The following is a 15,167-nucleotide window of genomic DNA, read 5'->3' on the forward strand; positions in this document are numbered from 1 at the left end:
AGAGAAGAGAAGAGAAGAGAAGAAAATTATAACAGGAATAAAGAAGATTATAAACCATTAGTGAAAACAACTACATATGACCAAAGGGAAATATATACCACATTCATGAGCAGAAATACTAAAAAATTTTACTCAAATTAATCTATATATTCAATGCAATTCAATTAAAACTTTTATCAGAACTTTTCATGGTTTAAAAAGATGCTGTTCCTAAAAGTTATGGAAGATCAAAGACCCAGGGACATCCAAACTAATGTGAGAGGACAAGGTGTGGGTACACATCACACCAGACATAAAGATGTGTTACAACAAAATGCAGTAATCAAGATAGTTTGAGATTAAAGCTGAGAAAAACAGACCAATGAACAGAGTAGAGAACTGAGAAGTGAATCCTGCCTATATGGAAATTTGATATTTGACATTAGACAATAAATAGGCACCAAGACTTAGAAAATGAGTAACAGCCTTAAAACATGCCAAAATCTATTCTTCAATCAACAAAGATGCGAATGTAAAAAGCAAAAACTAAAAACTCTTCGAGGAAACTGTAAGCATGTATTTTATGACGTTAGTATGAAGACTTTGCAAAGGAAGCAAAAAAACAAATCATATAGGAAAATACTGACAAATTCATCTACATTAAAGTTAACAAAATATTATCTTTTGTTGAGCCAGCAACACCAAGGGAAAAGCAGAAAAACAGGCTCTCAGATGTGAATAGACATTTGCAATGTATACACTCAATAGAGAAGGAATATTTGGAATAAATAAGCAGCTCCTTCAACTCTGTAAGAAAAAGACAAATAGCCCAACAGAAAAAAATTAGTAAAAGGCACAAACAGGCAATTCACAAAAGAATAAACATGAAAAAAAGTGCAACTGACTAGCAAACTATGAAGAGATGCTCTCTCACTCACAGCTGTTGGACTAGCAAAAGTTAAAAAAAATCTGACGATACCAAGTGACTACAGAAGGGATACGTAAGTTGTTGTATATTCCTATAATGCATACTATACAGCAGTGAGAATGAATGTGCACTAGGTTCCAACATCTATGACTCCAAATCATGAGAGAAAAATATCACATTGTAGGCCAAGCATGGTGGCTCATGCCTGTAATCCCAGCACTTTGGGAGGCCGAGGCAGGCAGATTGCCTGAGGCCAGGCATTCAAGACCAGCCTGTCCAACATGGCAAAACCCTATCTCTACTAAAAATAAAAAAATTAGCCAGGCCTGGTGGCTTGCACCTGTAATCCCAGCTACTTGGGAAGCTGAGCCGTGAGAATTGCTTGAACCCAGGTGGTGGAGGTTGCGGTCAGCCAAGATGGCGCCATTGTATTCCAGCCTGAGCAACGGGAGATTAAAAAAAAAAAAAGTACACTCTATATAGCATTGCTTATATAAAGTTTTAAAATTTAAGTTTTTTTTTTTTTTTTTTTTTTTTTTAGAGATAGTCTTACTCTGTCGCCCAGGGTGAAGTGTAGTGGTGCCTTCTTGACTCACTATATCCTCAACCTACTGGGCTCAAACGATCCTCCCACCTCGGCCTCCCGAGCAGCTGGGATCACAGGAACATGCCACCACACCCAACTAATTAAAAAAATTTTTCTTTGTGCATATAAGGTCTCGCTTTGTTGCTCAGGTTACTTCAAACTGCTGGACTCAAGGGATCCTCCTGCTGCAGCCTCCCAAAGTGTGGGATTATAGCTGTGAGCCACCATGCCTACCCATGTAAAGTTTAAAAACAGAAAACAATTTTACATTTCATTGACAGCAGGCTAGGCGTGGTGGCTCACACCTGTAATTCTAAGCACTTTGGGAGGCCAAGGCAGGATGATTGCTTGAGCACAGGAGTTTTGAGACCAGTCTGGGAAACACGGCAAAACCCCATCTGTCCAAAAAATACCAAAATTAGCTGGGCATGGTGGTGTGTGTCTGTAGTCCCAGCTACTCGGAAGGCTGACGCAGGAAGATTGCTTAAAGTTTGGGAAGTAAAGGTTGCAGTGACCTGAGATCACACCACTGCACTCTAGCCTTGAAGACAGAGCCAGAACCTGTCCCTCAAAATCAAACAAACAAAAACATTTGACACCTACAAACACATGTATTAATTAAAATTATTAGGAAATGTGTAAGAATGATGAACACCAAATCCAGGGTTGCCGACACGTCTGGGGAGAAGTTGGGTTATACAGGAACTTGAACTGTGTGTTTAATTTTTTTTTTTTTTAGCTGGGGTGATAGTGTCATGCCAGCTTGTCACATTATTTATTATGACTTTTAGCATATTAGATATTTTTACAACAAAGAAAATGACATAGGGAGAAAGACACTAGTTTCTGGTCCAACTTGAAATATGAGACTATTCATTTCTTCCTAATTTTTTCAATTTGATCCCTGAAAGTCACTGAAGAAAGGAAAAAATTAAAGGACCATTCCAATAGTCTCTCACTGTCTTTTAAACATCAAAGTTGCAGAGAGTTTCTGACCTGGGGATTTTTCTGGCCCCAATTCCTATCCATAAGTTTGCCTTATCTTCAGCAAAGGCATAAAATATCCAGAAATATTTGCTAGTGTGGTATTCACTAGGCAGAACATAGTTTGGACAGTTTTACAAAAATGTTATACTGAAGCAAAACCCAACCTACTTGCTTTAAAAAATGAATTCTTTAGTCATACTTCACTCTCATTTCAAAGACAAGGACATTTGATAAGGTAACAGCTTTTATAGGAATCTCAGAGGCCACATCTTACATTACAGAGGAGAAGCAGACAGAAGGAGCACCTGAAGGAGAAAACTCCTAAGATCCTAAGAAGGGAGTTTTTGCAAAAGTCTTTCTCATCTTCAAACAACAATCATAAAAAGCATCAATTCTAATCTTTAAGAGACCAGCATGTTACGTTAGACAGCAAATCAGAAAAATATTTTCCGATTGAAAATGAAAACTCAGTTTCAACACAGAAATAGGCAAAGCAGCACTTCAAAGTACTCGGAAAACAGCTAAGTGATTATCTTGGCCACTTATCTGGATTTCAATACCTTAATCAGCTCTTTTTCGTGATGGAGGTCCTCGTGGAGCTCTGGAAGAGGATCTTCACTTTGTGCCTTTAAAACTTGCAGCCTGCTTTTCAGCTCCTTGATTTTCTTTTCACACTGGTCCCAGGTCTATTTGAAAACAAGATTAAAACTGGTAAGTACTTTGCTCTTTAGAATGAATTGTGGAAATAGAATAGCTCATTTAATCCACATAATCTTTCTGTTAAGTTTGTTTTTTATAAATCACACAGAGACCCAGTTCCTTGTCTTGAGCAGACTGTGGTCTCCAAAAGCAGAAGGAACACCAATATGACTTGAGACTCCTTGTAGCTTTACCTGTGGCTCATTTCAGGTATCTGACTGCCCTTTACTTGAAAATAGTTGCTTCCGGGCTGGGCGCAGTGGCTCATGCCTATAATCCCAGCACTTTGGGAGGCCGAAGAAGGTGAATCATCTGAGCTCAGAAGTTCGAGACCATCCTGGCCAACATGGCAAAACCCCATCTCTACTAAAAATACAAAAATTAGCTGGGTGTGGTGGTGCTTGCCTGTAATCTCAGTTATTTGGGAAGCTGAGGCAGGAGAATCACTTGAACTCGGGAGGTGGAGGTTGCAGTGAGCTGAGATCGCGCCACTGCACTCCAATCTGGGTGATAGAGCGAGACTGTCCCAAAAAAAAAAAAAAAAAAAAAAAGTTCTTCCTCCCTCCCCATATCCCTCTCATCCAGCCAATGTGATTTCTACTTTAATTTTGGAAAAGTTCACATCGAAAAGGCTACTGTACAGATTAACTGTTAGCACCGTCAGTCTTTGGCACATGCTGTAATAGCACCAGAGAGCACAAGCACTCAGCCACTCCCCTTGTCTTCTTGCCCACCGTCACCCCTCTCCTCTGCTGGCTCTCTTCTCCTTTTTACAGCTTGGCTTTAGTGACCTTTTCACTTTCCATTTCTCACCACTGTGCTGACTACCACCTTCTGCTTAAAGCACTTTCCTTTTTACAGAGCATTTTCAACTTTATTAACTCACTGTAGTTATACAACCTTGGGAGATAGACAGGGAAAATATTATCATATTTAAAACAAGTATTATCATATTTAAAATGGGAAAACTAAAGCTCAGAGAAAAATGATTAGCCTGTGGTTCTGGGGTTAAAAGCCTTGTCAAAGGTCCACTATCTCTTTTCTTCAAACGTTCTATCGTTGAGCAAAAAGCTGCCTGTATTTTCAACTGTAGGGTATTTATATTTGATTTATATTTGATTCATTAGGATAAACTTATTTTCCTGAAGTTACTAAAACTATACAAACCTATAATGAACCACTACTCTATTCTTCAGTACAGGTGATACCTAAACATACTTGGTTGGATTGGCCTAAGTCTACAGTAACCCCTCACTTAAGGGAAGGCCACTTGTCTAGCAACATCAACCATCTGGAACTTAATGAGAAAGCGAAGGGAGAAGCAAAACTGAGTTCTTATCTCTCCCACCAAACTGTCACTTGCAATTAGCATTACGCTTTACAAATATGGCAGACGCTTAACAAATGTTTGCTAGTTAATGAATTCCATACAGTCCACATACCAAATAAAATTCAGATACTTTATTCACAGGAGAAATTCTCAAGCTCTAACTCAGCATATATTTACTCTTAATTCAGAAAAATATGTCTGATAAGCTTGGTTATCTAGTTTTGGCACACAAAACAGATTAGAGAGAGGAGTGGGCTATAAAAAAAAGTAAGTGAGCCTGGAGAAAGAAAAAGTAAAAATAGACAGCTTGACATGAACAGGAGGGACAGAAAAAGGATAAAAACCATATCAGAACTCAGAGCATAGTAGTTCAGGAAGGGCCACAGGTTCAAAGCAATTTAGAGGCCTTGAGAACAACTTGGTATCTTAGTATAACAAACAGTAACGATTTTTCTAATAGTGACTCAAAATATAACACTGTAGTTCTTAAATGTATAATCATAAACTATTTGGAAAATTCACTTATATGGAAAAGTGCATTCTCTGATGATAGCAGAAAAATGAAGTACTCCTGTCTCTTTTCTTTTCTTTTTTCTGTGGGGGCAGAGTTTCACTCGTGTTGCCCAGGCTGGAGTGGAATGGGGCAGTCTTGGTTCACCACAACCTCCACCTCCTGGGTTCAAGCGATTCTCCTGCCTCAGCCTCCCGAGTATCTGGGATTATAGGTGCCCACCACCATGCCCAGCTGATTTTGTATTTTTTAAAGTACAGACGGGGTTTCTCCATGTTGTTGAGGCTGGTCTTGAACTCCCAACCTCAGATGATCTGTCCGCCTCGGCCTCTCAAAGTGCTGGGATTACAGGTGTGAGCCACCACGCCAGGCCACCTGTTTATTTTCATATACTATGTCCAAGGACAAGTTGTACATGGAATGTTAGTTTTATGTATTGAACAAGAATATGTTTCCTGTTTCATAAAAGTAAGAATCTTTTTTTTTTTTTTGAGACGGAGTTTCGCTCTTGTTACCCAGGCTGGAGTGCAATGGCACGATCTCGGCTCACCACAACCTCCGCCTCCTGGGCTCAGGCAATTCTCCTGCCTCAGCCTCCTGAGTAGCTGGGATTACAGGCATGCACCACCATGCCCAGCTAATTTTTTGTATTTTTAGTAGAGACGGGGTTTCACCATGTTGACCAGGATGGTCTCGATCTCTCGACCTCGTGATCCACCCGCCTCAGCCTCCCAAAGTGCTGGGATTACAGGCTTGAGCCATCGCGCCCGGCCCTAAAAGTAAGAATCTTAATAGAATCTTAAGTATTTAAATACTAAACATTGAGCTCTTGCAATGCCATATTATCATTTCACATTAAGTAACCGGCATGACTTAAGGATTAGAGCTTGAGTTAGAAATTCACGATACTGTAATTTCCTAAAATCATTTCCATTGTTATGCCACAAAGGAAAATTTATGTACTGAATTTGAATATCATGAATGGAAAAGTAAGTGGTGAGTTTACCTCTACAGTGCTCTGGAACTGTTGAATCATCTCTGCCAGCGGGGCCTCCGTGTCATTCCAGTTGTCCTGAAGTTGACTGATTCTCCTACCCATGGACTCTTTAGTTTCCAGGTTAGCTGTGAGCAGTAACTTTTCTCCAGCTTCCAAGGTTAGTGCATAGGTGGTTCGCCATCTTTGAAAATGAATTTTTTTATTCTAAGAAAAAAAAAAAAAAGTAATTTGCTTAGGCTTTTGATGTGTTCAAAATGTGATTACGTGTGTCTTTGTATATTTCCTTCAGAGCTTTTCTTAAGTGTTAAAGTAGATATAAATTAGACAAATTGGGTCAGAATGGACATACCCGCACTCACATCAAAAGCTAATGTTTTACATTGAGTAGATAAGCATAGTACTAAGTGAGGCGGTCTTAAAATAATTTCCGAAGATTGGTGAGATAAGATTCTTAGTGTAATGATTACAAGCATAGAGAAATAAAAAAGCATATATCACAGAATAAAAGTCTGCAAGGTAAATGGATCTAAGAATATTAAGAAAGTGACTGGACCTGTAGTCACAGCTACTCTGGAGGCTGAGGCGGAAGAATCACTTGAACCTAGGAGGCGGAGGTTGCAGTGAGCCGAGACTGAGCCACTGCACTCCAGCCTGGCAAGAGAGCAAGACTCCGTCTCAAAAAAAAAAAAAAAAAAAAAAAAAAAAAAAAAAGTGACTGGAGTATCAGACCTAAACTCAAGAGCAAATACTGGGTCATGATCATGGGACAAAGCCACTTTACTCCTAACCCACAAGAGCAGGATATGTACATTATGCTCAACAAATATAAAACAAGTGAGTATAAGAAAGGGTAAAATACAAAAAATATGCATTTCTTAAGCATATCGTGGGTACATAAACATATATATCAATGTGTGCCCAAAGGGACAGCTTTAAAAAATTCCATCCGAGTCTGTGCACAGTGGCTCATGCCTGTAATCCCAGCACTTTGGGAGGTCGAGATGGGCAGATCACCTGAAGTCAGGAGTTTGAGACCAGCCTGGCCAACACGGTGAAACCCCATCTCTAATAAAAATACAAAAAAATTAGCTGGACGTGGTGGCATATGCCTGTAATCCCAGCTACTCCAGGGGCTGATGGAGAATTTCTTGAACCTGAGAAGCGGAGGTTGCAGTGAGCTGAGAATGCACCACTGCACTCCAGCCTGGGCGGCTGAGTGAGACTTTGTCTCAAAAAAACAAAAACAACAACAACAAAAACAACAAATTCCATCCAAATATCAACTGGATAATTCCATCCAATTATCATCCAAATTTCTGAAAATTAAAAACAAGTTTTTTAGGCCTGGCACGATGGCTCATGCCTGTAATCCCAGCACTTTGGGAGTCCAAGATGGGCAGATCAATTGAGGTCAGGAGTTCGAGACCAGCCTGGCCAACATGCAGAAACCCCATCTCTACTAAAAATAACAAAACTTAGCCAGGGATGGTGGTGCATGCCTGTAATTCCAGCTAATTGGGAAGCTGAGTCACAAGAATCACTTGAACCTGGAGGTGGAGGTTGCAGTGAGCCAAGATCATGCCACTGCACTCCAGCCTGGGTGATGGAGTGAGACTTTGTCTCAAAACAATAAAAATTTTTAAAAAATGAAAAAAATTTTTAAGAGAAAAGGTCGTTTATTTTTGTTTTTTTTCTATTTTTTAGTGGCAGTGTTACAGCTCTGTGACTGCTCCCGCAGAGCAGGGCCACCCACAGGCAGTGTGCAGAGAGTAGCTGAGGCCTTGTTTTTTAAGAGATTCGCCACCACACCTGGCTACATGGGCATTCTTTAAAGAGGCTGAAACTAGGTATTTATAACACAAAAATGAAGTAAAAACTTTAAAACTGATTCACACTTCTAAAGGCATTTGGTTTCGGGGAAAAAATTAAATAGTTTTTGTCTGTTCTAAAAATGTTTTTCTGTCTGGGCATGGTGGTGAGTTCCTGTAGTCCCAGCTTCTCAAGAAGCTGAGTTGGGAGGACTGGTTGAGTCCAGAAGTTTGAGGTTATAGTGAGCTATGATCACACCACTGCACTCCAGCCGGGCAGACAGAGCGAGTACCTGTCTCTAAAACAAAAAAGTAAATAAATAATACGTAAATATGATTTCCTTCACCTTGAAATTTCTTGAGGGAGACAGTGTGGGCATTTTCAAAAATGGGAGCTGATGAGCATCAATAGAACATCACTAATTTACAAAGGCATTTCTGAGAAGCCTGTAGGTCACCCATATCCAAAAGAGGAAAGCCAAATGCACCCTCAGAAGCAGCACAGGACCACAGGCACTCCACGCGCGTCTCTCCTACATACTGTGCTGTGCGAATGAGCCACTTGGAGAAGACCTGCTACTCCCTCAGTCTTCCCTAACTTGGTTAACAGCACACTATTCACCAAGATGCTTGAGCCTCAACCCAGTCATCTTTCATCTAGCTTTTCCTTTACCAGACTCAGAAACCAACACTCCAAAATACGGTGTTTTGACGTGCTGAACTGAAGAAGCCTCAGGGTCTCTCCGCCTTCCCGGCCCTGTCTCCTGCAGAAGTTCCTTTATCTCCTTAAGACCCAGAGAGAGGGCCGGGTGCGGTGGCTCAAGCCTGTAATCCCAGCACTTTGGGAGGCCGAGGCGGGTGGATCACGAGGTCAACATGGTGAAACCCCGTCTCTACTAAAAATACAAAAAATTAGCTGGGCGTGGTGGTGTGTGCCTGTAATCCCAGCTACTCAGGAGGCTGAGGCAGGAGAATTGTTTGAACCCAGGAGGCAGAGGTTGCAGTGAGCCGAGATCGTGCCATTGCACTCCAGCCTGGGTAACAAGAGTGAAACTCCGTCTCAAAAACAAAAACAAAAACAAAAACCCAGAGAGAGACTGTTTTTTTCTTTCCCTTCCTGTTACCTCATTATCTTATTGCAGAAAAGAAGACCCAGATGTAACCACACCCAAACAGACTCTTTCAAGAAGACTGCCTCCAAGGATCATTTAAATTCCAAAGATAACTTTTTTTTTTTTTTGAAGACAGAATCTTGCTGTTATCCAGGCTAGAATGCAGTGGTGCAACCATGGCTCACTCCAGCCTCAACCTCCTGGGCTCAAGTATGATCCTCCTGCCTCAGCCTTCTGAGCAGCTGGGAGTACAGGTGCATGTCACATGCCTGGCTAATTTTTAATTTTTTTTTTAGAAACAAGGGTCTCACTATGTTCTCCAGGCTGGTCTTGAACTGGGCTCAAGGGATCTTCCCACCTCAGCCTCTCAAAGTGTTGGGATTAGAACCAATCCTTACCAAACTGTGGCCCCTCTGTTGCCTCCTCACAAACTCATGTGGGCATATATGACAGCCTTCATTATTAGAGCAAGACAGAAGTGATGTATGTGACTTTTGAGGCTGAGTTTATAAGGCAATACAGCTTGTTCTTGTGATAAGAATCTCTGAAACCATGAGTACAGTACCATATAAGAAGTCTGACCACCAGAAGCCGCTACATGGCAAGACCACAGAGAATGATGCCCAAGGAGAGGAGCCCCACTGTGCCAGCTCCTTGCTGCCCATCACTCCAGCCTAAGCATCGGTCATGTGAGTAAGCTTCAGATGACACCAGCCCCAGCCACCAGCTGACTGTAACTGCCTGATAGACCCCAAGCAGGAACCACCAACCCCAGTCACCCCCTGAGAACAACAAAACAGAATAATGAGTGTCAAAATGCAGTGATAGGTAAATGAGATGCTAGGATTCCCACTTTTCCTTTAGCTCCTCTACAATCAGGAGCAGCCACAGCAATCTTTAAAAAATATGGGACCGGGCATGGTGGCTCACGCCTGTAATCCCAGCACGTTGGGAGGCCAAAGCGGGCAGATTATCTGAGCTCGGGAGTTTGAGACGAGCCTGACCAACATAGTGAAAACCCATCTCTACTAAAAACACAAAAACCAGCGGGGCGTGGTGGTGCACACCTGTAATCCCAGCTATTCAGGAGGCTGACACGTGAGAATCGCTTGAACCTGGGAGGTAGAGGTTGCAGTGAGCCGAGATTGCACCACTGCACTCCAGCCTGGCTAAGAGTGGGACTCCTTCCATCTCAAAAAAAGAAAACAGACAGTGCCATGCTACCCTCTCCCTCAGCCGAAACACTTCAAAGGCTCCCTGGTTCCAGCCAGACCAGGTAATCCAGCTACCACACTGGCCTGCAAAATGCTTCTCCCCACCTGTCATTCTAGTTCACCTGCCAATGCTGCCTTGCCAGCTCTGTGCCAGCCACACTGGCCTTCGTGCTCTTCCTCTGCTGTGCTGAGCCTGTTCTCATCCTGGGGACTTGGAGTAAGCCTCTCCCTCGGTCTGAAAGGATGTTTCCTTAGATCTTGCATGGCTGGCTCCTTCTTAATCAGTTCCAGGTTAAATGTCACATGGCCAGAGACAACCCAATCTAAAGGAGCCACACATCCCCATCTCTACTGGCCCTGTTTTAATGATCTACATAATCGTATTACAATCGGATATTTTACTATTTATTAATTTATCTGAATAATTATTCTGGTTTACTTACGACTTTGTCTGCCCTTTTAAGAGTGAAGGTCTTCTCTCCATCCACAGAATAAGCTCAGCACTTAGGACAGTGATTGGCATAGAGCAGGTACCCAATTAAAATGCAATGATTGCATAATGAGTGAGGGCTGCACCGGATTGCAGGAGCGTGGTGTTTGTTGACAGGCTTCTCTAAGGTGAAGAGTGTCTCTACAGCTCCGTGGGATATTCCAATCACCTGCTCTAATCCTGTGCTCATCCTGCAAGTTTCTTTTGAAAAGCTTTGTCACCTGAATGTATTTGTCCTTTATTTTTATTTTTTAAAATTAGTTTTTAAAATGTTTGTGCATGCATGAGATTTTTTAATATAGGCATGCAATATAAAATAAGCACATTATGAAAAATGGGGTATCCATCTCCTGAAGCATTTATCCTTTGAGTTACAAATAATCCAATTACATTCTTTATTTTTTTATTTTTTTTTGAGACGGAGTTTCGCTCTTGTTACCCAGGCTGGAGTGCAATGGCGCGATCTCGGCTCACCGCAACCTCTGCCTCCTGGGTTCAAGCAATTCTCCTGCCTCAACCTCCTCAGTAGCTGGGATTACAGGCACACGCCACCATGCCCAGCTAATTTTTTGTATTTTTAGTAGAGACGGGGTTTCACCATGTTGACCAGGATGGTCTCGATTTCTCGACCTCGTGATCCACCCGCCTTGGCCTCCCAAAGTGCTGGGATTATAGGCTTGAGCCACTGCGCCCGGCCTTACATTCTTTATTTTAAAATATACAATTATTATTGACTATAGCCACCCTACTGTGCTATTAAATAGTAGGTCTCATTCATTCTATTTTTTTCGTACCCATTGAATTTTTCCTTCAAGAGTAAACAAGTCTACTGTACATTTCCACACTAATGGTCAATTTATGCATTCATCAGTGGCTTTAGAATCTGGTGGTGTGAGTCTGTCACCCTAAACTTCCCCCATTTAATCACCCATCTCGACTCCGTGCCTCCTCTCACGGCCCAAGAGAACCAGGTACTCCAGCCTCGACGACAGAGTGGATGTCTGTTTCCACTATTTCTGGATGAATCGGTAATATTGGGTTTCTAACTCCACAATGCTAGGGACCAGGCTGTGGGGTGTGGTGACTGCACCTTGTTGGCCTCACACTGCAGACAGCACATTTAAATCACTTTGTCATCAAAAACATTAAATGAAAGGTGAATGAGCATCTTGCAAATAACGACCATCTGTGGATCTCAGGCTGCTACGACGCATGCACTACCTTCAGCTCATGGATCAGACTTCTGGTTTGGTAGAGGCTGAAGTGCTCCTGGCCCTTCACTGCGGATAGCAGGTGGCTGGTGTCAGTGAGGAAGCGGAGCAAGTCCTCCACAGAAGTAGTGAAATCCTGCCACTGCCTCACCAGCCCATCGATGTCACTCTTCCTCTGCCGAACACCCTGGACGGCATTCTGCCACCGGTCCGTCAGCTTTGAGAATTCTGAAATAAATTCTGGTCTGGGGAAAAACAAATGGTTATAGGATCCTGACATCAACATGCAGAAAAAAATAACTATCAGTGGGTAATAGCAGCTCAGATTCACTATAAGTACAATTTTCACGAAAAAAATCCCAACTTCTAAGAACCTGAGTATTATTCAATGTAAACATGATTAAAGTTTCGGGAAGGGCAGCATGCAGACTGAGTTTAACAGAAGCTATCCACACATAACCTGCTATTTTGCCAGCATGCATGCTAACCACACCCTTAAAGGAACTGAGGTTCTTTTAATATATATTATGCTAAATGCAGAAGGGAAAACTAGAAACCGGATCAATGAGAACCAGCTGAACAGACAGGTACTTTGTAACATTATTGATTACTTGAGTGTACTTTACATAGTTTTAGCAATAAAAAGCATGCTTTATTGCAACTACTCAACCAGTTCTTTTCTGGATAAATAATATTGTTCACACGAGAAATAAGGTCTTCTATTTTTTATGGGAAAGTCCTGTTTTTCTGTATAGATCAAATGGAAATTAGCTATCATCCTGAAACTGGTTTGAATTTACTACTTCAGCGCTATGAAGGAATGGGCTTTATATTTCTTAGTTATGCTGAAAGAAGATTCAAAGGTGTATGAGTGGTAATGTGCAAGAAAAATCATACCTATTAGGACACTGAGAAATATTTAAGTACTTTAAGTGTTCAAGCTACCTCCAGGCTGTCTGCCATGTGTACCAGCTGCATAAGCAGACTCACTCAGCGCTGGCAGACTGGTTGAAGCGGCTCTGCTCAGCCTGACTGGCACTGCCCAGTGACCCTAAGCTCACATATGTAACATGGAGACAAAGCCCTTTTTTCATACTTACAGGATTTAGCTACCTACTAGAAACACTAGGAACACTACTTTTTTAGAAATTATTTTTAAAGTAACAAAACATCATAGTGATGGTAGAGAGGGAAACATCCTACAGAAGAATCATTTGGGGTACAAACTTAGTTAACTATACTTGCAAAGTGGGCATTTTTCAAAGCTTCTGGGCTGCTAAACCCATCTACCTATCACAGGGAAAATGTGTCTGTCACATATGTTTTTATGGTCACCCAGCAAGATCTAGTCCCACGACACAGTGAAAAGCCTGGTCCTATGGTGATCTGTCAACGAACATGGCCACAGGGCACCAACATGGTCAAGGTTCACATGGCAGAAAGCCTGTGCCACCTGAGTGTATTACCTTCCATCCACCCACAACCTTCATGAGCCCCAGACAGCTCACCTGTTTTCTATTTCTGCTGTGTCCAGGAGTTGTAAGGACTGGGTGACATAGGAATCAGCAATTGTCTGGTTTATAGAAACTTCAGCTTCTAACATCTGCATATGAGTTCAAACAGAAAATATCAGCTAGCAAAATTCACTTAATGAATCTGGGAACCTATATTTCCTATTAAAATCTAAGCTCACAAAGGATATGAGGGATAACTGATTTTCATATTATTTGAACGTACTGCAAAAAATGTTCAACTATCACATCAACATCACCTATGAACATATTCTTAAAAGCAAACAGGTCTAATAATAATTACATCTAATACCCATTTGTTGGGCATTTACGATTTGGTAGGCACTATGTAAAACATGCATTGTTGCATTTATTTCTCAGCCTTAGGACTAAAGCACTATGATTATATCCATTTGAAGACGAGGAAACTAAGGTATAAAGAGGCTCAACAACTTATTCGAGGCCACACAGCTTTTTGGCAGGGGTGATTGCATTTTAACTGGATGATCTTAATGTAGCAATATAGACTTCAATCAGTTACATTAAAAAGTTGCAGTGGACTAATCTGCACACTTTTGAAATGTGTCATTTGTAACTCGAGCATTTTGGGAGGCTGAGGCAAGCGGATCACTTGAGGTCAGAAGTTTGAGACTAGCCTGGCCTACATAGTGAAACCCGTCTCTACTAAAAATATGAAAGTTAGCCAGATTCAGTGGCACATGCCTGTAGTCCCAGCTATTTGGGAGGCTGAGGCACAAGAATTGCTTGAGCCTGGGAGGTGGAAGTTGCAGTGAGCTGAAATTGCATCACTGCACTCCAGCCTAGATGACAGAGGAAGACTCTGTCTCCAAAAAGAACAAAAAATGCAGGATCTGCCTATAACCACCACGAATATTTTCAAATACATGTCAGCATAAACAATGGATAAACGCCTGTGAAATTATTAATGCTACAATTATAACTATACCAGGTGCTTTAATACCATAGAGAATTATTGAGTGAAAATGCAAAGATGAGTTGAAGTATTTTATTATGCTCTTGATAGAATGGTATAATGTTTGCATTTTGCAGAAGCAAAGTTGTACTAGAAGCTTCCATGTACTGCAGAAAATCTAAGAGTCCTGTTCCTAATAAAATAGAGCAGTAAATGCTGAAATGAATGAAAGGTACAAGAATTTTACAAATGACCAATTGACAACTGAATTTGCTTAATGATATACATTCTGTATTGACAGACTGACAGGCACACTTCCTGTGTTTTATTTAAAGCTATCTTTTCCTGACTCCTGCCCCAGGTGAGCAGTTTAAAGGTGGCAGAGAACACGGATTTACCTCATAGGTTTTCTGCTGCTCCAGAAGCTCCGGAAGGCTGTTAGCCACATCCACTTGGAGTGCCTCTTCTATCTTCTCCAAAAGTTGGGTCCACTTTTCACAGCAATAAAGAAACTTTTCATTCAATCCAATTCCCTGAAGCTCACTACAAAGGTTTAAAACAAACAAAACACACCCGTATTAACAATGCCATTCCCAAGCTGAAGCCGTTAATTTGACCTTGAGCGAAACAACGCTGGAGAAGGGATGCTCTAACCTGCAGCGCTCCAATGCCGTGGCCGTGGCCCGAATCCACTGCCGGTTCATGTTCTGTAACGTCTTCACAGCTATGTCACTAAGTGGGAGCTTGAGGCTCACTTCATTCAAATGTTCAATATCAGGTGATTGGGCTGTCAGTGCCAGCACATGATTCTATTTTTAAAAAATTAAAGTACAGGTTTTTGGATGCCACTAAGATATCCGGATGACAAGA

At 41.6% G+C, this 15,167-nt stretch overlaps 1 protein-coding gene across 8 annotated transcripts in view; it reads right to left on the reverse strand.

Moving 5' to 3' along the window:
- The window catches only part of SYNE2 (spectrin repeat containing nuclear envelope protein 2), a 390,475-nt gene that overhangs the window by 47,109 nt on the left and 328,199 nt on the right, over positions 1-15,167 (reverse strand). For all 8 annotated transcript variants that reach the window (XM_074393137.1, XM_074393136.1, XM_074393135.1 and 5 more), the window contains 6 exons: positions 14,952-15,106; positions 14,696-14,840; positions 13,361-13,455; positions 11,863-12,097; positions 6,027-6,221; positions 3,041-3,166 (listed from right to left, as the gene is read on the reverse strand). In XM_074393137.1, coding sequence (XP_074249238.1) covers positions 3,041-3,166; positions 6,027-6,221; positions 11,863-12,097; positions 13,361-13,455; positions 14,696-14,840; positions 14,952-15,106 — 951 coding nt within the window. The remainder of the gene's footprint in view (positions 1-3,040; positions 3,167-6,026; positions 6,222-11,862; positions 12,098-13,360; positions 13,456-14,695; positions 14,841-14,951; positions 15,107-15,167) is intronic.

The sequence above is a fragment of the Saimiri boliviensis genome, chromosome 2 (assembly GCF_048565385.1).
Source record: "Saimiri boliviensis isolate mSaiBol1 chromosome 2, mSaiBol1.pri, whole genome shotgun sequence".
Lineage (NCBI taxonomy): Eukaryota > Metazoa > Chordata > Mammalia > Primates > Cebidae > Saimiri > Saimiri boliviensis.